Source organism: Ciconia boyciana, chromosome 19 (genome assembly GCF_034638445.1).
Source record: "Ciconia boyciana chromosome 19, ASM3463844v1, whole genome shotgun sequence".
NCBI lineage: Eukaryota > Metazoa > Chordata > Aves > Ciconiiformes > Ciconiidae > Ciconia > Ciconia boyciana.
The window spans coordinates 5,872,267-5,895,519 of record NC_132952.1 but is presented as its reverse complement, the minus strand read 5'-3'; the positions used below and the strand labels follow the sequence as shown (position 1 = coordinate 5,895,519).

General features: G+C 56.6%; 1 protein-coding gene across 1 annotated transcript in view; it reads right to left on the bottom strand.

Moving 5' to 3' along the window:
• Nucleotides 1-23,253, bottom strand: part of AGRN (agrin) — a 129,489-nt gene that overhangs the window by 20,257 nt on the left and 85,979 nt on the right. Inside the window, exons 6-21 of the mRNA XM_072883789.1 lie at nt 21,277-21,501; nt 20,923-21,129; nt 14,648-14,869; nt 12,484-12,678; nt 11,053-11,253; nt 9,317-9,462; nt 9,038-9,143; nt 8,562-8,675; nt 6,683-6,847; nt 5,933-6,076; nt 5,427-5,551; nt 4,921-5,026; nt 4,304-4,687; nt 4,015-4,149; nt 2,515-2,642; nt 52-166 (exon numbers count right to left, since the gene is read on the bottom strand). Of these exons, the coding sequence (XP_072739890.1) occupies nt 52-166; nt 2,515-2,642; nt 4,015-4,149; nt 4,304-4,687; nt 4,921-5,026; nt 5,427-5,551; nt 5,933-6,076; nt 6,683-6,847; nt 8,562-8,675; nt 9,038-9,143; nt 9,317-9,462; nt 11,053-11,253; nt 12,484-12,678; nt 14,648-14,869; nt 20,923-21,129; nt 21,277-21,501 (2,718 nt within the window). The remainder of the gene's footprint in view (nt 1-51; nt 167-2,514; nt 2,643-4,014; nt 4,150-4,303; nt 4,688-4,920; nt 5,027-5,426; nt 5,552-5,932; nt 6,077-6,682; nt 6,848-8,561; nt 8,676-9,037; nt 9,144-9,316; nt 9,463-11,052; nt 11,254-12,483; nt 12,679-14,647; nt 14,870-20,922; nt 21,130-21,276; nt 21,502-23,253) is intronic.

Below are 23,253 nucleotides of genomic sequence, written 5' to 3'. Positions count from 1 at the left end.
CCTCAGGCAGATGCTGATGCCACAGTGAATCAGCACCGGGAAGGCTCTTACCTGGGTCAAAGTGGGACTCCACAATGACACGGACAGCGCTGCTCTGGCCCAGGTCTCGGACACGGATGCTCTTGAAATCCTTCTTAACATCAGAATTGCGGAAAAGCTCATCCAGCTAGTTGGTTGGAGGTGAAGGAGGAAAGATAAACAAACTGAGTAATGGGGAGATCCTAGGGCATAGGTCCTTTCAGTCAAAGATCTTGAGTCTCAGCAAGTCTCCTTGGTTTCAACCCACAGGGGTTTGCATCCAAATGTTTGCAAGACATCCCACTGACACATGCAGAGAACAGGGCTCCTCTGTGTAGGGCGGTAATTTCAGACGGTCCCTATTCTTTACAGCCTGCAGTCAAAGCTAAGAACAGGATCCAGCGATAGTGTGGGGAAGGTGAGCTATCCCCATCATACCCGTGGAGAAGAGTGGAACAGAGCCAGACCAGAGACACCTTGCAGTTCATATAGGGATTTTCTATTATGTGGCATCTAAGTCTTACTGATCTCTTCTAAAGCTGTGTAAACCTGCTTAGGCACTTTGGAAAATCCCATAAGGCACCATTCTGCATCTTTAAGTACCTGACTGCCTTTTAAAACTGGGCTCTCAGACATTGCAGGATTTGTCTGGAGTCACATGAAGGAGACAGTGACAGTCCAAGGCTTACAGCAAGCCAGGGCTTTAACATCCCTGCTAGCTATCTGTCCAGCCTCGTGCTGGACCAGCAGTCATCACAGCTAGAGGCCACCACTTCCTTCCCTTGGCTTCAAGGCAAAGAGAGAAGAAAGTAATTAACTGACTGATGGTCCCATGGTATAGTCTCCCTCTATACATTTGGGCATAGCAATCTCAGAGGGGTAGAGGAGCACATCACATCCATGGGTATGGGCAGGTGGGTTGCACAGGGACAACAGGTCTCTGCAGCACAGGGCCACGGCAGGAACTCTCAGCCCAGCCACAGATGGTCTCTGGGACAGAGGGCCTGTGCCATGCCTTCATTTCCCCCAGCCCTGGAAAAACAGCAATCAGCACAATCTCCTGCCTTCTCATGGGGGGCGAACGGATGAACCAGTGAATGAAGCTTTTGCGTGCATGTCTGCATCCTCAGAGAGAAACCACTGTTGTACTGGGAAATATTGCTATTGTGATACAGAACTGCACGAACCATATGGTCCATATGCCAGGCACACATCTGCTTATATGACTGTACTGAGGGCTTGCCAACTTGTAAGCGCAGCTTGGAACCAGCTCTAAATACGTTAATCTCCTTGCAAAGATGCTTTGTATTTGCTGTGCCACACTGCAGGCTACAGTATAATGTTGCTACCCCACCCAGCGCTTCCTTGGCATACCCATATGTATACATCGCCACGCAAAGTCCGCCTACTCCAAGAGCCGGCAATGCAGGGGGGCTCTCCTTAAAGATGGGAGACCGGATTTACACAAGCGGCTTCCCAAGTTGTGTAGCTGAACTGGAGGGGCAAAGGGGTTTTGGACACGTTTTTGCCTAAGGGCTTTTCATGGAGATAAGGACACTTTGGGAAATCCACAGTGTTAAGGCGGAATCTCTCGTCTAAACAGCCCCACCACCAAGATCAAGCTGAAAAAGGATAATTTTTGACCCAGCGCATCACAAAGGATGGAACCTACTGACACAGCATGTGGTAGAGGCTAATAACACATGTAGATTAAAAAGAGATTAAACAAATTCACAGATGGTACCTCTTAGACATAACTGGTGCATCATCTCCGTAAACTCTTAAGTGCCCACCCCATAAAGTGCTGGCCCTGGCGATAAGCAATGTTCACTCCCAACTTTTGTAGGTTAAGCCCATCTCAAAAAAAAAACCAAAAACCAAAAAACCAACATGGAGCAATGCTCCTCCAAGGCACTCAACACATTTTGCAGATGGGTCTCTGCGCTCCCATTTGACAGACAGCAATGACAGCCCACGGCCTCCCCCGAAGCCATCACGAATGAGAAGGCAAAGCAGGAGGAAACCCACAGCGGTTCCCATGGTCGGGACAACAGAGCGTCTGCAGTTACAGAGGGTGGTGTTGGCACAGGGGACTGTAACAGGCACCCGGGGAGCAGCGCTCAGAAAGCAGACAGCGCTTGGTCCCTGCTTCAGCGAGGGGCTGGAACGAAGCGAGCAGGCAGGCAGCCTTCCTGCAGAGCGCCGGCACCTCGGAGGCCAAGTGGACACAGGCAGGAGAGCGTGCCGTGGGCTGGCTCCCCGTGGAGCACAGCCGCTTGAATGGACAAGCCTGCTTATCAGCAGCAGCTTGGAGAACGCCTGCCCGCTTGAGAAGGAGAGGACTGTGTTTCTGGAAGTGAACATTTGGGGTTTAGTCATCTGTCCACCACAGTGGGCAGGGTCCTCTCTTCTTTTGGGAGACCAGAAAAGTCTGGTCCTCTTTTGGGAAACCAGAAAAGCCTTACCCAGGCCCTAGATGAAGTGCAAAGGACTCACCGCGCTCTCAATGCTCCTGGCCGTCTCCCCAAAGAGCTCTGACTTGGGGTCAGCCATCTCAGGTGTGTAGAACAGCTCCTGGCCTTCCACCTCCTCCAAGATGAGGACTCCTTGGAAGACTTTGGTAGCTATGGGAGGGAGGGTAAACAAGACAAACGCCTTTAGTCGGCTTGTGGGCAGGGGACAGGCGTGTGGCTGAGAGCCGCAAGGAGTGTTCGAGTCCCTGGGGGGAAAGGGTGATGGCAGTGTGCGGGTAGTGCCAGTGTTGGGGTTAGTCTGGATGGGTCTGGGAGAGCGCCATGGAGGATTAGTATCAGAGGGTGCTGGAGCAGATGGCAAAGACCAGGCTGGAGATGGCAGCTTTTACCATACGGTTTCCTCTGAGCTCCGGCCCGGATAGCAGCCCCCCTGCACCGGCTGAGTAACAAGAGAAAGACGTTAGCCAGAGCAACACATAGTCAATACGGCAGGATCAGACACGGGCATGCAAACAGGGGGCAGAGGAGGGCGAGATGTGGACTCTGGACAAGGAGAAGACCTGTGCCGGGAGAGGGAAGTAGAGAGCCTGCCAGCTAACAGGCTGCGGCCAGCCTTGCAAAACCAGACCAAAACTGCAACAGGCACCCAAGGTGTGGTTCCAGAGGAAAAGGGGATGTCCTGCTGGACATCCCAAGGAACAGGGACAGTTAAGAAGGACCTCAGTGAGCAATGAGGAAACATCTGGGAGACGGCCCGAGAGCAACAATTTTTAGGGTAACGAGGATGTACGTACAGGGCAACCAATCCTCTGACCGAGCCCAGGTGGCTTTGTGTGTCCTCAACATGGACAGCGCGAAAGGGACTGTAAGTGGGCAAGACTAATCCTGCCTAGGTCATGGGAGCTGTGTGCACCCCTGGGAACCACAGCATGAGGCAAGAGAGCTCAGACTCCCCAGGAAGCCCAGCGGGGACAGTGGGGCTACAGCCGCTCTCCCCACCTGCCCTGGCACAGAACTGGTCCCAGTCAGCCCAGCTCCCTTTACAGCCACTGACACAGATAAAATGGGAATCCAAGCAATTCCCTCATCCCCCCTAGTGCCAGTCGTGAGCTCTGCGGAAGCCTGAGAAAAACACTGGTCAAATTTTTAAGGCTGTAGCAGTCAAGGAAGAAAGTGCTCAGCTAAGCGAAGGAAACCGCGGAGTGCCCTGGCTCCCCGTGTGAGCAGCAGCACCCACCCACACACCAGGGCTGGCTGCTGGGGGCTGCGGCAGGCGGGCACAACGTCTGCCAGCCACCAGGGCTCAGCAGGTCCCCACGAACACCCCCTTGGGGACACGCCAGCCCCCAGACTGGACACAGGAACCGTGCTCACTGCTAGCTGGGCAAGCGCAGCACCACGCTGCTCTCCCCACTGGGCAGCTCTCAGTGGCACCTCTCCCTCTCCTGCACCCTGCAAGAGCTCAGGCTGACTCCTGCCCACCGAAAGGGAGCCCAGAGCCCAGCCCCGAGCACAAACTCACCCGGACAGTTGCTGCCTTCCGCATCAGCGGCCGCAGTCTTGCCATCGGAGCAGCATCCCAGCGGGGTGTTGTAACACGTTGCCCTCTCGATGGCTGGGGTGGAAGTTACTTGGCTTTCCTCCACCTCCTCTTCCCCTGCAGGGCATTAAGAGGAGCATTCACCAGCAGGAGGTAAGACCTAACCTCTGTGTTAGAGAATGAGGCTGAGACACAGGTTCATTTTGTCATGAGAGACAGGGTATGGTTTAGCCCGCAACCGACCTGCCAAGCCTAAGAAGCGCACACTCACCGGCAGAGCCTGCCCCACTAGATTCCTGGTCTCCACTGATGCCCATCTCTTGGTCTCCACTGCCTTCTGCACTGCCTGATTCAACATAGGCAGGCTGGGTGGTGGCCAGGACCACTGGCGCAGTGGAGAGAGGGCGGACGGTGGTCTTATACACCCCATGGGTCATCCATGGTGTAGTGGCTGGTCTGGCAGTCGTGACGCGCCTTGTTGTAGATTGACCTCTTTCAGTAGGCCTGGCTTCCAACAGCAGGGAGCTGGTAGCCAGCTCGGTGGGTTCTGGAGCCCGGGTGGTGAGCCGCAGTGGCGGAGGAAGGATTAACTTGTCCAGGGGCAGTGTGGGCAGCGGTGTGGGTGGTGAGGTGTGGCTTGTGTGAGTGATGGACTCTGAAAGGAGCAGCAAGACAGGGTAGGTAAGGAGCGGCAGGTCTGCGAAAGGCTGGCCGTGACACGGGGAAGCATGTCGCAAACCCTCGGGCACCTGCCCTAGGCAGTGCATCTGCTGTGCCATGAAGAGTCACAGCACAGCGAGGAACCGCAAAGGAAGGCAGCGAGACCCAGGTCCAGTGTCAGGCCAGAGAGCTGGCGCTGCCCCAGCACCGAGAGCTGCAGACACTCACCGTGGCACTGCCCCACGTGCTTCACTGAGATGACCTGTCCCTGCCGGCAGGCGATGGTCTTCAGCTGGCACTGGTCCCCATAAGTGACACCATCAGAGCCACACACCTGGGAAGCAGAGGGGAAATGTGAGCTGCACCTCTGTCCTCCTCCAAGCCCCGGGCAAAATAAACCGGTTTCTAAATGCTGGGAGCAGAGGCTTTGCAGGGGTCCCTCTGAGGCAAAGAGGTGATGGTCTGCACAGAGGGACCCGCGGGCAGGCTGCAGAAGCCCCGGAGCAGAGCAGCTCAGAGGTGCCAGACGGGGCACAGAGCACCCAGCTCCATCGGGAGACATCTACGACTCGCATGTCACCCTTCCCCACGCATCCAAGACTTGCCTGCCTGCCTCTTGGGCAGGCGGAGAGACATCAGACTCCCACACCGCCTGCACCAGCCCGATGCAGCTGAGCTAGCCACACGTCCCCACGCACGCCGCTCAGCCCCCCACGGCTGCCTCTCCCGCAAACCTTGGTCATGTTGGCCTCCGAGCAGAGCGGAGATGGGCACTCGCAGTGAGCAAAGCCGTTGACTTCCACACACGAGGCCCCAAACTCGCAGCTCATTTCCTCACAGGATTTTGGGGCTGACGGGTCTGGGGTAGGGAGAGAAGGGGGAAGAGATGACCAACAAAGCACGTACCAATGATACAGAAATAGGCTATGCTGAATCAAAATCCCTCTCTCCTCCCAATGCATCTTCGCTCTCCCAGGGACTCACCAGAGCAGTTCAGACCCGTGGACAAGACAGACTTCCACCAAACAAACAGAGAAACAGTCCCTCATGCTGTGCCTGAGTGCACAGATAACGGGAACCCAGCCAGGAACGGAGGCCAGGGCCCCTTTCCCCCGAAGCACCAGCACGCAGGGTGGGAGGGATGCATTTCTTTCACAGACCTATGTGTGGACCTGCAGCAGTACCCAGGCGCCCATTTCTTGGCACCCCACACAACCCCTCTGGTACGTGGCTCCCTCACCTTTCTCACAGCCAGTCATGCCCAGCTTGCTGCCATTGGGGCACTGGTTGCATTTCATGCCGGTGATACCAGTCTTGCAGGAGCACAGTCCAGTCATCTGCTCACAGTCATCGCGCACTGAACCCACCGGGTCACAGTTACAGGCTGGGCAAGAAGGGAAAAAAAAAAAAAAAAAAAAAAGACACTGTTTTGCTGGTGGATTTGCGGAGCCAACAGCAGACTCGGGTCCCCCAGCAATCCAAGAGAAGAGCGAGGAGAAGGGTCCAGGGGAGGACCATAATGCTGACTGCTACCCTGTGCTTACTGACCCCACACCAGCTGCAGGAACCTGCCTCCACCCGCTACCCTCTGACCGTGGTCGTATGGCTTGTGATCCCACATCCACCCCACAGGCACACGCGGGGACACCGGGGCTCATTCACGCTGGGCTCGAGCAGCCCTGCAGAACATCTGGTGAGGGAGCAGGCCCGTGGAAGGAGACACCATCTCCCAGCCAAGCTGCACTACGGGGGAGCAGCGGCACCTGGGCAATGCTTCAGGCCACCCCGTCTCTCTTGCGTAGAGCAAGTCATCAAGCTTCGCAAAAACAGCCACTGGAGGTGACTTACAGTAGGACCAACATTAGGGCTCATTGTTTTAAATAGCACAATACCCTGCCGTGCCTTGAGCCCCGCGGAGCAGGCCGGGGAGCCGTGCCAGCGGAGAGCTGCACGGGACGAGGGGCACCGGCCCAGCCCTGCCCGCACTCACGCGTGCAGCCGCTCTTGCTGTCGGTGACGATGCCGCGGAAGTTCCAGAAGCCGGGCTCGCAGCGGTCGCACTTCAGGCCCCCCACACCTGGCTTGCAGGAGCACTGCCCTGTTGTGGGGTCGCAGGCTCCCCCGTAGGAGCCGTAGGGGTTGCACTGGCAGGTGCCTGCGAGCCAGAGAGAGAAAGCGTGAGGCTGAGTCCTGGCCGAGGAGGTGGGGGGGTGCTGGGGGCTGCATCAAGGCGGAGGGACCGACGGCTGAGCCACCGGGCTGCTCGGCCAGGGCAGGAACGCGGTCTCATGCTGGGCAGGAGGAGATTTCACCAGCTGCTCTCAACGCTTCTCCTCTGCCCCAGCTCCAAGGGGGAACTAAACCTTCAGGGATTAACCTGCCTGCTTTGCTGTCATCACGAACTCCTCTCTCATTAACATCAAAGGGAGAGGAAGCTATTAGAAGTTTATTATTAATTCATTAATTAGGAACTTGATGGACGGAAATGATCCAAAGATAGACAGAGAGACGCTCCCTTTATCCACAGGGAGCAGTAGGAAGGGGACATGGGGAAGAGCTGGAGAGAAAGGGAGACCCCGGGAGCAGCAAGTAGGGTGCACACGCACATCCCCAGACTGCCAGAGGCAGGGAAATGGCATGTCCAGAACAGGCAGCAATGGATAAATCTGCCCTAGGGGCTCCAAGCTGCTGGTTAAGTGGTAATTACCTCCTGAGGTATGCTTGCTGCCACCACAGGGACACAGGTGGGACAGAAACTGGTGGGATACTGAATCCCCATCAGTTGGGAAGCTGTGTCCATGGATTGGAGGGCAGGGGACAGGACTTCCATCAGAGACACAGAGGAACATCACTACCAACCGCCACTGGCAGGGCGATGCCGAAATGCTTGTGTCCTCCCTAGCGTCACTCTGACCGGCTCCTGCCTGCTCCGCTGGCCCCTCTTGGCCAGCCCACACCACACCACCGCGCGTCTGCTCTTCCAGCACCCACCTCGGCCTGCAGCCCGCCCCGTGCACCCCCTGCCAGGAAATCTCTGGACGTTCTTTGAATGCTGCTGCTTTTTAAATTATACGGCACATTAAACAGCACTACATCCTCATCAAGCAGGCATTAGCCAGGCCCAAGCACGGCGTGAATCGTGTCTCCACGGGGTGATGTGTTTCCCTAACAGGCAGTCACAGCCTCAGCTGTTAAGAGTTTGCTAATGCCTTTCAAAATGCGCCTTCTGCTGAAGTGCTGACTCCAATAATTATTTAATAAATATTAATGAAACATTTGCCAGCTCAGCTTCCTACACGGTGCAGTCACCCACTAGTCACTGGGTCCTGGGGTGGCCTGCAGAAGGTCCCGACGTGAACCCAAAAGCTCTGTTCCACCTCAGCCTGCAGTGGAAGGATACAAGCAGTATTCTTGTCACTCAGGCCGGTGAAAAGCCCTAAGCCTCTAGCAAGGGGTTGAAGGCACAGAAGGCATGGTCTGGCCCTAGGGGCACCTTCTGGGGTGACCAGCATGGACTCAGCACCACACAAGTTCTGAGCCACCATCCTGTCTTCTGCATTTCAGAGGGACTTAGACCTGGAAGTTGACTCAGGGCTTTTGAAAGGACAAGGGCATCACTAGTAGATACAGAAGGCGAAGCATGCGTGCACATCTCCATGTGTGCAAGCTGTGAGCTTGGAGCTGGGGATAAATGGAGGCTTTCGGAGCCTGGGAGGTCACTAGTTAGCTAAGGAATGGGGAGGGTCCACCTTCCTTTGTTTCCCCTGGGATGGGACCCCAAGTTCCCCCTCCACCTGATCTCTCCTGCCTTCCAGCCATCCTTGAAGATCCTTCATGCCCCCTCAGGTGGGAACACAATATTCACTCACTTGGGCATCCCGCTGCACCCACTCCGAGCGCCAAGGTCATGTTGTCTGGGCAGCATCCATAGATGGTCTGGCTGCAGTGCACAACCAGGAGAGGTGGCAGGGTTGTGGCAAGGGCTGCAGAGGAAGGCAGAGACGTACAGATTATCTTTGGCACGCGGGCTGCCACAGGACGGTATTGCCAATGTATGGATCGAGCAGGTAGCAGCATTCCTGCAAAACCATGTGGTCCTTGCAGAGATGCTGGGAACAGGTGATGAGGTGAGGTCCTACCCTTGGCCAGGGAAAGCGCAGGGCATGAAACAGGAAGGATGCAGCGGGGATCAGCAAACCAACACAGACACTGCTGTGTCCTCAGTCAGCGCTTCCTTGCTCAGCCCCAGGGAAAGGGCACAAGTTACTGCTGGGCACCAGGCTGGGGACCAGCGCACGCAGCTTGTGTCAGCCTGGGGGGGGCTGGCTGCCTTCGGGGGACTCACCGCGGCAGGCTCCTTGGCTAGTGACATAGAGATCCTGGCGTTTTTCACACCGTGTCTTCTTCAGCTCACACTCGTTGGTGTAGGTCACACCATCAGAGCCACACACCTGCCAGGACAGGGAGGGAAGCTGCTCAGGGCAGTCCCTGGCGCAGGAAGGCAGGTTCTCTACCCGTGGGATGCCCTCTCCTGCCCAGGAAGCATGCGGGAAGGGCACCAGGGAGAAGAGAGGAGGGGAGTGAGGACTGCAGCAGGCAGCCCAGAACTGCTCAGCGTGCTTACCGGGTTGCGTGGTACTGCCAGGCAGGTGAAGTCACACACACAGCGGTCATCCTCTGCATCCTCGTCCCACCAGCCCCCATACTGCCGGCACCGGTCCTGTTCACACTCACTACCATCGCCGGAGCCCGAGCCCCCTGAGCCACACTCTGGAGCGAAGGAGGACCATGGTGAGAAAGGGCTCACACCCAACAGGGCAGAGTTAGGGGAAAACACAGGGGATGGGGTTAAATGCCCCGGACAGGGGAAGCAGCCCACAGCTGCACAGGCCCATCCAAATCACAGCAGATTTAACTTTTCAGCACAGGCAACCCCAGAATCCTGGGCCCACATATATTAGGATGCTTACGCCTAGACCTCAGAGAAGATCCCTTTCCCTTGGAGAAAGCAGATTCTCCCACCGCTGTCACAAGATTGTGCTAAGCCTACCTAATGAAACGGCACAGGGATGCTTAAGCAGGTGGCCTGAGGTCTTCCTCTCTACAGCATCACCGCAGGAGCAAAAGCAAAGATCCTGTGGCTACCAGCACCCTGCAGGCTACCTGGCGATCAGACATCTAATAGCCATGCACAGGAGGAAGGGCTGCCACTTGGCTTAGCGACAGCTTAACTCCATGCTTTGATCCAAGTCCTTCCCCTTCTCCTGCCCTCCCAAACACGTAGCGCAGCAGGGAGATTGCTGCTGCTAGTATAAACATGGAAACCAGAGCAGAAGAAGGGATGGGGTTTGGGTTTAGTCTGAAGTTCAGTTAGGCAGATATTCTTAACAATATATAAGCTCTGTCCCTAGCCTGGCTGCCTCTCCATAAGATGCTCAGAGCTCCAGCAGCAAGAGAGAGATGTTGCTGATTTCAAAGGCTTCTTAAAGGGGAAGGGGGGGAGGGAAGGAAAACCTGGCCCTTTTTATTGAGTGATCAAAGGCTGGGATTTGGCATTACACAGAGAATTATTTAAGATCTTTTCCCAGAGGGACATCAACCTGAAATTCCCCAAGGAGGGCTGTGATCAAACACCATGTTATGTCTTCCCCTCTCCCTAAGCTCTGCCATAGCACTGAAGTCCTGTCCAGCTAGACTACATGTGCAATGAGCCAGAGAATCTCAGCTCGCCAGGTCAGCACAACAGAGCGGCAAGGTTTACGGGCCTCCTGTATTCGGATTCAGCCAGCATTAACCCACAGCTTTCCCCCTACAGTGGGAAAACTCGGCAGGTTCTTAGTTCTTAGCCTGGCCAAGCAAGGTACAGCCAACCCTGCGACCTTCCCAGGTGCTCAGTACCAAGTCGAGAGTGGCCACGGGCCAGGCCCTTGAGCAGCCCCTGCGGCAGAGGGAAGCAAAGCAGCAGCCAGGCTCCCTGCCCCAGGCACCGCTCTGCTTCCCCCAGCCAAGGCCTGCTGAAGTGTGAAATTAAAGCAGCGATAAACTCCTCGCCCAGCCGATTCGGCGGCGTCACCTCTCATTACTGCTGGATACGGAAAGACCAAGGGGAAAGGGAGGCGGCAGGGGTGCTGGGTGACAGCAGCCAGCTGGCCAGGAGGGAAGGAGAGGCTGTTGGCTGTGCTGGAGACACCGGGGGTGTCAACAGGGCACTATGCCCGAGCTCCACGCAGCAGGGCTCACGTGGCGGCCGGGCACAGCAGAGCAGCGAGGGGAAGAGCCCGCTGTGTGCAGCCTCCGTCCTTCCTCACCCTTTCCCCCACCTTTCGCACCCGTACGGCCAGAGGAACGGCGGCAACCTACCGTCCTCACACGGCCCCGTTCTGGCAACCTCAATGCTCTTCTTCTGCTGGCAGGAGGCCACCTGCAGTTCGCACTGGTTGTCGTAGGTGAGGCCATCGCTCCCACACACCTGAGCGAAGGGCTGCCTCTCGCAGCGCGGGCACACGCACTGCCCACCCACGCACTTGCTGCCGAAGGAGCACACCGTGCTGCCGCAGGACTCTGTGGAGCGAGAGGGAGGAAGCACAGTGAGATGTCGCAGGGACCTTTGCAGCCAACTGCCCAGTGTCACACAGCTGGGGACCACTAATGCCATGCCCTCAGAGGCAAGGAGAGAAGTCCTCCTTCCCCAGAGTGCTTTGTTATTGCTTATTTAAACCGTGCAAAGACTCTGCCGTGGGCAGGTGACAGTCCTGGGCATTTCTGATTCCCATCAGCACCCACAGGTGTTGTGTCCAACAGCTTTTTCTAGGACACCAGGAAGAAATCCCATTTACTCTCATGGTGACTTCAGCCTCCTCCTGCTCACAGTGCCCACGGAGCACTGAGAGTCATCGGTCACACTCTTCTCACAAATTTAGAGAGGATCTCCATGCACAGTTCAGCCTTGGAACACAGACCCAGCTGGACAGGCTTTGTGAGGCTCAAAGCATTGCTTTTACTGTAGTAGCATTTGTCCTAATGAAGAACCTAGGCAGGGCTTTTAATTCATTAATTCATTAAGAAATTAGCACAGACAGTGCCCTGTGCTGGAGAGCGGGGAGGAAACATATGAGCAAAGAGGAATTAACCCCAGGGGATGGAGGGAAGGGAAAGCTACTGGGATTAACTGTGTGATCAAACAGACCCTCGATGCTTTCAGTTCTGGTGGTAGCTATTAACATATTTTTAGCCCAATTTCTTTGCTTGGCTCAATGGACATTAGCCCAATTTCTTTGCCTGGCTCAGACAAGCAACAAAGAGGGCAGATACCACCTATGATGCATAGCTGGGGCTAAAAAGGAGAGGCTGCTTGACAGACTCGAGATGCCCAATTCTTATGAAGCCGAAAGGGAAGACCACGCCAGACAAGGTGAAAAGCCTCAGGCAGTGTCTCCGAGTGACCAGCCAGGATCTGCAGCCCAGGGCCAGACTGCTGGGTGTCCCTGGGCGAGCCCTGTTACTCTGGAGCTGATACACTCCTGGGAAGTCCTGAAAGCAACCAATAAAGGCACCAGCACCAGGAGGAGTGCTGGGACACCCTCCACACACCCCAACCCTGGGGCTTCTCAGGTGCCTCCCAGGGCTGGCAAACCCATGGGCTGCGAGTGCTACAAATGACCGGTGAGCCTTGGACGGCCACGGCCAGGCAGCTCAGCGGGGCCCGGGCGGCCAGTGAGGCTGAGCATCCGCTCTCTGAAATGCCACCAGCGGGAGTGAGACGAGGGAAGAAGGGGACCTTGCCAGACTCACTGCAGTCTCCTTGGGCAGCCACCAAAATGTTTGTCTGCTGCGTGCACGCCCGGACGTGGAGCTCGCACTCGCTGCCGTACGTGTTGCCATCTGTGCCGCACACGGGCTGAGAGGAGGGAACGCACTCCGTGGGGCACACACACCTTCCCGTCTCCGCCTCGCAGATGGCCCCAAACTGGCACTTGCCACAACGGTCTGCGCGGACAAAGAACAAAAGCGGTAGGTTAAAACAACAGGTCAGGAAGGCATCGCTGCCTAACGAAGTGCCAGAGCAGAAATAAAACCCCACTGCAACCTCCTCCCCCAGGTTGAGCCCTTGCAGATGCCGGCAGCCCTGTAGGGAGCAGGAGCCCCAGGGCACAGTGCAAGGGAAGGAGCCGAGGTGAGGGCTGCAGGAGGAGGGAGAGTCAGGCTTGGAGGCAGAAAGGCAATAACTACTCCTAAAAGCTGTCAGGGCCAGGAGTAACCGTGATGAAATGTCAGCAGAGCTGTATGCCGTTACAGCTAAATAGGAGGCAGGAGAGAGCACGGGGCTGACTGCAATTACGAGGAGCGATAAATCAGTCCCAGCCTTGGGAGGAGGAGCGCGGCATCGCAGGCAGCACGCAGCCAGTCTCCCAGGGGAGAGAGCTGGCAGGATTCACACGTGGCGAGTCGGCAGGGTGGGAGAAGGTGGTCGGCCGGGAAGGGGGATGCTGTCTTCCCCTAGTTTATGAGGGTGCCAGCAGTGCCGGGCGCACGTATAACATAGCACCGATTCAGAGCGCCCTGCCACCTCCCCCAGCAGGATCCTCAGCCTGCCTGCTGCAAACACACGCACAGCACACGCAGGCTCAGGTCAGAGAAGATGTTTATCTTCGTAATAACTCACTTGCAAAGGAGCTATCACTCGCTGCAGGAGAGACCGGACTCCAGCCAGCACATCTCCTCTCTTCTGACTCCTGGGTATTTAGTGATTCACGGCTTCATTTTCTCCTTCAGACATACACCCCTCTTCCCTCCCCGCCATTCAATTCACGAAGAATTTGGCTCAAAGATGTTTTTTTCTTATTTTTCTTTCACACAGCAGCTGCTGCCTTTGCATGGGGGAGGGAAGATGCAACAACCCCCTGCGTGGCTTGTGCAGACTGTTGGCTGGGAGGTGTCCATCTACAGCACAAAGCTTGCAGCCGTGCCTGGGCTCTGCGGGTCGCGAGAGGGGCTGCTCAAGGCAGCCTGTGTGCAGACAAGGGCAGCCCTTTCCTACAGAGCACTCAAGTGCATGTGCCTGACAGCTGAAGTATTCGCATCCTTCACTTTTTCTCCTGTAACTGCGTGGAGTTGGTACCAGCATCTTCTTCTGACCTGAATCCCACTGGGCCCTCTGCTATGCTGCAGGAGGGAGCTCCACAGGTTGGAGGGGGTCTTCCTTTTCTGGAGGAAGGGTCTTCCTTTTCTCCACTCTCTCAAAGCTCTTACAGCTCAGGAGCATGTTCCCCAAGTAGGACTGCACAGTGCAGCTCAGTGGGGAAATGACTGTAAGGGATTAAGTCCAGTTTTGTCAGGGGCACTGCTATGCCACACCAGCCCTGGGTGGAAAGCCAGGCACCAGCTCCTGATACCCAGCCTGAAGGTTAGGGGCAGAAAGACTAAATTTTGACAAAATCAGAGAATCACAGAATCGTATAGGTTGGAAAAGCCCTTTAAGATCATCGAGTCCAACTGTAAACCTAACACTGCCAAGCCCCCCACTACACCCTGTCCCTAAGCACCTCATCCAAATGGCTTTTAAATCCCTCCAGGGATGGCGACTCAACCCCTTCCCTGGGCAGCCTGTGCCAATGCTGGACAACCCTTTCAGTGAAGAAAATCGCAATGAGCCTAGCCCTACCTGACCATCCCGGCAGATTTTGTCCCAGGAGAACCCAGCCAGCTCATCTGCAAACACTTTTTGACTGGCGAAGCTGTGCTGGCACAAAGAGAGCGCTTGCAGACGGAACTGCTGCGTACGGGTCTGAGTTGCACACGCTACGTGGTGCCAAGCAAAGCGCAAAGACACCCCAACAGCCCTATCTCCCCGTGGCTGGGGCCACGCTCGTGCTTAAGACATCGCCTGCCCCCAGCAAGCAAACCCAGCTGTGCCCAGCAGCACGAGGAGGAGGAACCCCCAGAGATCGGCTCTTACCGCAGGGCCCCTTGTGTTTCACTTTGATCTCCCTCTTGAGGACACAGGCCATGGAGTCAAGCTCGCACGGGTTGCCATAGGTGCGGTTGTCGCTGCCGCACACGGGGTCGTAGCGGCCCTGGCACACCTGCTGGCACTCGCACACGGCCTCCTGGTTCTTCACCACGCACGTGGCCCCGAAGGTGCACTCCACGCTCAGGCACGGGCTGGGTGTGCCCAGGTCTGCAGAGGGAACAGGAGAGAAAGGCACGGGTGTCAGTCCGCTGCTTCCCCAGCTCCCCCAGGGCACTGTGCACAGCAATGCATGCCAGCATCCCCAGCCTCGGGCCCACGCCTGCCTCCCCCAAGCCGTGGCAAATGCACAGAGCTCCTGGCCTTGGCACCAGCCCAGCCCCTGCACCCTCCATGCCACCCCAACATGCCCGGCTCAGCATCTTCCCCATGCTTGGCAGAGGTTAGGGATGGGAAGCAGGCACGAGATCTTCTCCCTGCACGCCATGAACAGGACTCCTGCCTCGTCTCCTCCATCCCATCCCCATCCCAGCTACATTCCGCCCCGAGGGGCCGGCCAGGTGGGATCAGCCCTGCAGGTTTCTGCACCAAACCCCCATGTCTGGGTCTCCCCATCAGCTCCCAGCCTGCATCAAGAACGAGCATCATGTGCTGAGGGAGGGCAACACGGACTGAGGCCCCTCATTGCCAGGAGAGGAGCCGGTACTTCTTCTCCCAGGCAGCAGCGGTGCCACGAGCCTGCCTGGGAAGTCAGATCTGAATGAGCAGCCCTGTGGCAGAGGGCAGGGCAGGAGGCAGCAGAAAGCCCTCCTCAGCGTGGGTCTCGGTGCCTCCAGGACACTCGCTACGTCATCACGCAGGACCTGGCACCGGCTGCCGAACCCTCAGTAGCCAAAAAGCCCACATGGGGATAGTTCCCTTCACTGAGGCCTCACATCCTCAGAATCACACTGTCCCCTGAACAGCTCATCCTAATACCCCCGTGGCCATACCCAGGAAGATCTGGCTGGAGAGGACACCTGCATTTGGCTTCACCACACAGCCTGTCTCTCCTTTCCCCAGCAGCTCAGCTCCCTTCCCCTCCTCTTGCAAACTGGTGTTGGAAAGGCCAGGGAGCTGCTGTGCGGCAGGATGAAGAGACCCGGTGTCCTTGCTTCAGCCCAGCCCTCGGGCATCTGGCTCTAGAAGCAGAGCCCTGAGGCTCCCTGGGGACGGGTGATGCCCGGCAGCGGGGGTTGCGGGCTGAGAGGCACCAGTGCCCTCTGCTCACTCGCTGGAGCTGCTTAACCGAAGTCAGCCAAGCAGGCGGCACCTTCCCTGCAAGATGCCCGGCAGTGATGAGGTGAGCAGCCAACCCTGATGGTGACAGCAAAGAGAAAAGGCTGGGTCTGACTCCCTGGTACAGCTCTGCAACTGCTCGCAGGGAAAGCCCTGCAATTCCACCCGGTTCCCAGCCCGCTTGCTGAAGGCAGGCATGCCCCTCCAGGAATGCCCTCCGCCATCACAAGCCAAGACAGGCAGCTAAAAGGCAGGACTGGCTGCGCTGCTGGGAAGAGACCCAGCACTGCCCGGCGACCCCTTCTTGTGGCTCAAGAGAAAAGCCCTGAGGACCTGGGGCAAGGAAAGGACACAGATTTAATCCGTGCTGAACACTGACAAGGACACACGACACAACAGATGTGGGGAGCAGATGATGCGGCCAAGGTGAGATGGATGCAACAGGCAGACAGAGCACAGCCCCACCCACACCAAACAGCGAGGCGGGCACAGAGTCGGAGTGTGGTGGGAAAGAAAAAGCCCTCCGGAGCCTGCTGGCGTGGCACAGAGCGTGGACAGGACAACAGGTCCGCTTTCCTCCCCTGCTAGGACCAAGGCGGCATATCTGCAGAGCAAGGGCAAGGCCTGAGCCCTCAGGAGTCTGCTGCATGCTGACAACCAGTGAGAAAACGGCCCGTAGCACGGGCACAGGCAAGTCGGAATTTTGGATTTGGCTCTTTGGGAAGCACCCGCCAAGTCAAAACTTAGAGCCGACGGTCTGCAAAGGAACAGGGAAGAGGGGGACAGTTCAGGCGCGTGGCCAATACTTCAACCCCGCCTTTTCAACGGTGTCCCCAACTTCCCTGCGGTGAAGAGTTTGTGAGCAGTTCCCAAGGACCAGGAACCGCTCCCTGCTGTGCTTAGCCCTGTGATGCTGCTCACATCTCCTGCTTGTGTTTCACTTTTTTAAAAACAACAACTGTACCACGATTATGCTCCCCAAACCGAGACACACGCTTGCATGGAGGAAGCACCTCTGCTGGACACAATTAGGCAGTAAGGATGCAACGAGCTAGGCATGAAGCACATACGTTTGTTCATTTGAAATCCAAATTCACACTCTTGTCTTGGGGAACAAGTGAGCAGTGAGTGAGAGCGCAGGGAGGTGCCAGGCCTGAGGGAGAACACTGCCCGGACATTTCTCGCCCTTCTTAAGCAAGCAAACCTGCAGAGATGCTGTACGTGAAGTTCCCTCACAGCCTGAACCTCAGCCTGTGAAATTTCCCACACAGCCCTGAGCACCTGCAGATGTCAATGAGAGTTTTGGCACCAATTTTGATGTGGGCGGATATAATGAGGACCCACTGAGCAAGGACCTTAGGCTGTGCTATAATCAAGACCTGCTTTGATTCCGGGCCCTTCTCCATCTTGGAGGCAGGGAAACTGAGGCACAGAGCAAAAATGCTCATTCTGCACCCTGACTGATTCAAGGGCATGATCCCTCACCTGCTGCCAAGCTGTGCAGAAACCTAACCAAGCCCTGGGGACGCTGAGCTCTCCTGCAAGCCTTTCCTGGCTTGGGGGAAGAGGCTCTGAAGCTGCTTTGTAACCCATCACGCCCCATCGATCTGTGCCCGTGACACCCAGCGGGCTCCAGCACCAGCTCCACAGGGACATAGGGGAATATTCTTAGAGAAGAACCACATCTGAGCACAGACAGCTCCTCAGTGCTTCCAAAAGGCACACGGTGCTTTGCTGGACACTGGGGCGGGGAGCTGTAATCCCTGCAGAGCCCCTGCCCACTGGACTTGCACAGACAAGCGTGACACACACTACGGAGAGCAAAGGGACAAGCATCACAGTCCCAGGCAGGCAGAAGTCTCTGGGAAAGAGGAGGTGGGGAAGAAAGGGGGGTTAGTCGGGGGCAAAAGGAGAGGTAAGATCAACCAGGAGCAGTCCAGACTGATGTATCAGCCAAAGAGGAGCTTGCTAAGGACTGGGGGGCTCACAGCACCCACCTCTGCTCCCACTCTCATTTGCCTCGAAGGGTCAAGCCACAGCAAGCATCAGACAAGACCTCACTGCACTGCAAGGCATTTCCATTCCAGCAGGAAGTGTTTGGGGCGAGGGATGGGAGCAAAACCAGGGCAACCTCTCCATCCCAGGGGCTCTCAAGCAAAACTAGAGAGGAGGGGAGCAGTGAGAAGAGGCCAGGACTGTCACTGGCTACGGAGAAGGGGAGAAAGCCGACCTCCTAGCAGAGATGTCCAGGTAGGGAGCAGAAGGATGCTGCGAGGACACAATTCCTTCCTCCAAACAGGCAACACTGTAAAACACAAGACACAGACGAAAAAGGAAAGAGAGAGAGAGAGAGAGAGAGCAGAGGGGGGAAGAGAGCGGGGGGGAGAGAGCAGAGAGAGGCAGGGAGGAAGAGACAGATGCAACTACAGACACCTTCCCTCCACCTCCTGTCCACACCGGTCTCATTCCATCCCTTCTTTCTCAACTGCCCCATCATGGTGTAAAAGTAGAGAAAGATTAAAAACAAGGCCTAGACTGTTTTGTTTGGCTTTGTCTCCTTTGCCTTGCTGCTGGAAAAGACAGCAGCAGAGCTTAGAGTTCATTAGACAGGTACGTGTGAGAGATTAAAACACTGCAACCATACTAACGGCCCGCCTTTCTTTTCCTCCCCTTCCCCAGCTCCGTCCATCTCCCGTATCCTCGCGGCACAGAGGCGTGGATGAACTCACCACGCTCCCTGCCATGGGTGCTGGACGCAGACAGAGCCTGCAGCTCCCTCAGTCCCCGGTCTCGCCCGCTGCCGAGCGTCCCACGAGTCCCGTCCCAGCCTGCGCTGGTGGACTGCACCCTGCGTCCCAAGGAAGCCTCGGCCAGGAAGCCAGCCAGGAGAGAAGGTAGTGCCACCAGCAGTGCTCACGCTGAGAAGACCTGTCTTGACACACAGGCTGGCAAGCAACATCACCACCCCGTCCCCGTTTCTAAATCCAATTCCCACCTCGCATCGAGTGTGAACTGGTGACACAGAGGAGGACGTGCTTGCTTCCCAAAGGGCAGCACTCAGCTCAGAGAGAAGATGCTTTCCTAAGCTGATGGGGAGGCCAAAGGCTTGCCCACACCTCGTGGTGGCTTGCTACAGGGCAGCCTGGAGCTGTCGTGGACTTTGAAATCCTAGGCTTTGGCAGACAGAGCCCCGGCTTTGATTTACTTCCCCCAGATGACAGGCTTTGCTTGCTCCTACCCCACAAGGATGCAGCTCCTGAAAGCAGATGTGTGCATCCGCTGTCCTTGCCCGGAGGAAGAGAAGTTGGGGGAAAGCTAAAATAAAAGAGAGTAAGATGGAGAGAGGAACGGCAGATGCATAGGGACCATATCCTACTGTCCACTGGCCTCACTCCACTGAACGGGGTGGAAGTGATGCGCGTCTGACAGCAGGGTAACTAGCGGCACGAGTTACTCTCGCCCTCGAAATGCAGGAAGCCTTAGCGAGGGCCTGACTCTAAAGGAGGTACAGGGAAGGGTTTGTAGGGAGCCCAGGGCACCAGGGCCCAGCCACCCAGCTGCAACCGACCACCTCCTGGCCCCACTGCCCCAGAGCTGCCTCGGGAGCCCAGCGCAGCCCGGCCACGGGCACCTCACTTCGCCCCCACCCTTCCCCGCGCCAAGGCAGCCTGCCTCAGCAGGAGCAGCCCTGGGCGATCCCGTGCCAGCCCCGGCGGCCGGTCACACCTCCTGCAAAGCTTTGCGGCAGCACAACAGGGCAGGAAAACGAGCGCCAGACTTGCCGGCGTGCACGGCTTCCTGGCAGGGCTTGCTGGTTGCCATCCAGCACCAGCTCCCCGGGGCCCGGGGAGACAGAGGACTGAAAGGTGCCTCTGTTGTCCTCCCTATAGGAAGGACTTGGGGAACTGACTCCTAATCAGTCAGCCACCAGAAACACAGTGAAACAGACAATTAAAAATAACAGTTGTGATTATACTGAGTGTGATTTTGGGAGCCTGACAAACAGTTTTCAAGCAGCTGGGCCTGGCAGCATTAAAAACCTACTGCAGGAGCACAAAGCCAACAAAACAGATCAGCAACATGGGGCCTAATTTCCAAGCACTTCAGAAGGTTTGATACAGCTGATACCTTACAAAATATCAGCTTAAAATAATAGGACACAGTTCTAGATCTAGTAAAAACCAGTTCGAGCTGAAATGAAGTCCTTCCAACTCGTACAGATCAATCCAGTGATCGTGTTTAACCTCCTTCATTTTCTGTGCGATAATTTTAAAATCGGACGTTCCCAACATCCTAGGGCCTCAAAGCCCCATCCTATCACATACGCCTGAAAAAACGTCCATTGGAAAGGTCAAAAGCTTCTCCCAGAGATGAGACAAAGACACGGCGAGACCTCCGGAGAGCGGGCGCGCTGGGAAGAGTTCCTTATGGAGAGTACCTGGAGCTGAGAGAAGCAGGCAGGCATGGAGGGGGAGGCATGGAAGGAGCTTGGGGACTGGCACTACCCTGGGAGGGGAAATGAATGGCGTGGGCTGCACGGGAACTGCGTGGTGGCGAATGTGCACCTGGCCGTGGCGGTGAATGAGAGAAACCAGCTGGACATCACAGACACTTCGGTACTGTTTAAACACAAATGATTCTTCCCCGTGTTACTGAGCACATCAGACAGAGACAAGACTCAGGAGGAACACATGCACACACACGCACACACAAGGACTGCTGACTGCTGGAAGGAAAAAGAACAGGGAGGAATGGATATTCAGGGCTTGTCAGCCACAAGACTGAAGAGAGCCTGGGGCTTGCTCAGATGGTGCGCGCCCAGTCACAACTTACCTGCAGCTTTCCAGCATCAACACGAGCACCGTTGCCTGCACGGAAGGGACTGACGCAGGCTGGGCTTAAAGTGGCTGCTGGGGCTGGGAAGTGAAAGGTGTGGGGGTACCAGCGTTCCTGTGGGCAACCAGCCCGGCGGCACCAGTGCTTACCACAGGGTCCACTGTGTTTTACTGGGATGGCAGCCTTCTGGTGGCACTCGGCCTTCTGGCGCTCGCAGTCGTTGCTGTAGGTCCGGCTGTCCCGGGCACAGACAGGCCGGTAGGCACCATCGCAGGTGATGCGGTCGCAGGAGCAGCGAGTGGTGCCGCGGCGGTTCAGGCAGACAGCGTTGAACTTGCACTCATCCTTGCATTTGTCTGGGAGGAGAGAGGACAGCACCGCTCTCACCCACCCCGGGGGACAGGGGAAGGGTACACTCTCATCGCCAAGAGCATGGCACGGAGCGGCGGGGAAGGTCAGGAACCCAAATGCTCCTGTTCCCCAGGAAGCAGAGAGGTACTTACCCTGATGCTGGCACTGCCCTGAACGCACCTTCTGGATCTCCAGTCCCCGGATGGCCCCCGAGCGCCCCATCACGCACTCGTTGTCGTAAGTCACCCCGTCGTCACCGCACACGAGCTCCCTCTTTGGGGGACAGTTCTCGGGGCGGGAGAGCAGGTCCACCCTTCGGGTGCGGGGGTTCACCCGGCAAACACGATTCATGTCATTGAGGACGCCTTTACAAGGGTCTGCGCACAGAGACAGAGCAGATAGTTCGGCACACTCACGCCCTGCCCAGAGAGGCCCTTCCTGACCTGCCCTCCTCCCTCCCAGCTGGCCCCAGGAGCCTCCATACCTTCCCCGGTAGCACTCAACGTGTGCTCATCTCTTCCTCGGGACTGGACATCTGCAGGGCTCCGCACATGTAAGGACTCATTTTTTACTGAGCTGCACATACTGAGGACACGTGCCCTTTCCAAAGTGACCACTGGATATGGGATGAGCTCTGCCTTTTTTCCCCATCCTGAGCTGCCTTCACCCCCCTCTGTCTAGAGGACGGGGCTCTCTCCCCCCACCCAGCTGAACGTTCGCTGGGTATTTCAAGATGCTTGGTACTCCCATCCAGCTCCTCCCACTCTCCCTCCCTGTCTTCTCAAAGTGCTGGAAGAGCCCCGAAGGCAGCCAGGGCCACACGCTGCCTTGCCCCACTGCTCTAATCTAGGCTTATCCGGATCACCCTCTCTGATGAGCTGAGCTTACATTAGCATACCAAAGACATGGGCAAAACAGGTGCCGACTGTTCACTAATCCCTACTCTAGCCCTGGGTTTCTCTCTTCCTTGTCAAGCACGGTACCTGGAGAGTGCTGATTCATTTTCTGCAATTGCAGAAACACGATCGAATGTTTCCACCCTTTAATCCTACTAGTCTGAAATCCCTGCGTTGACCGCAGTCCCAGGCTGACAAGGAGAGGAAACAATACAGTACCCTGTATTCCCAGCCTCTCGCAAGCAGGCAAGGGACCTCCCTTTCGGCCGCCCCCACATCCCTTGGAGAAGGCTGGCCTAGGACAGGGTCGCAGCTGAAGTCTTTTGCTTTGTCCATTTTAGCACATGCAGTAATCATGGAAATGAAGCAGACGAAGCAGCTCCCGCGGGACCTACCCAATCCATCTCCCATTCCCCCTCCAGCAAGAGCTGCCTGCGCTCGCTGCTGCCCTGCAGTCACACCAGCAGACAGCCAGGGATGTGTTACCTCCTTCGAGGCCTCTACAAACCCCAACAAAATCACAAGAACATCTTGCGTGGACTCAAGGAGCTGTGGGTAAACAAGGCTGCTGTAGGGAGGCAGGGATGAGGTACAGCTGAGGCGATGGGGACTGCATCAGAGGGGTTGGGGATGAGGCCAATGCACAGACATATCTCAGGGACTGCACGATGAGGATATCTGAGATGTGCTCTGCCTGCACTGCTCATCCCCACCCTCTCCCCTACCTTGCAGTACATCCGCAAGCCTTACAGCGCACCCAATAGAGTCCAAATGCCTTCAAGTATCTTCAGGTTCTATAGCCCGGCTGCTCAACCCAGACTGCCTGAGTTTCTGCTCATGCCCAGCTAAAAATCAGGAAGACCTCAAAGGAACAGTGAGGCTCAAAGCCTCCTCTCTGCCCTAGAAACCAGGAGCACCCAGCGTAACATCACCTCTTTTGCACATCCCACTTGCACCCATCTCGCCCTACTTGGGACTGAGCAGTGAAAGCGTCATTAAAGCTCTTCCAGGTTTGCAGCCTGCCCAAACACCCTCCCACACTCCTTCCCCTGGGGACAAACACTGGTCTGGCACGTGTCCTGGCTGATCTCATGGTTTTCCTAATGAATACAGTTGCTTTTAATTACAAGTATCCACAGCCACCATTAGCCAAAGAGGAAGCCATCCTCGGAGTGGCAGGACTGTGTTTGCGCTCTGGGATGTGTGCCTGTCGGGCTTCTTTAATGAGAGGGA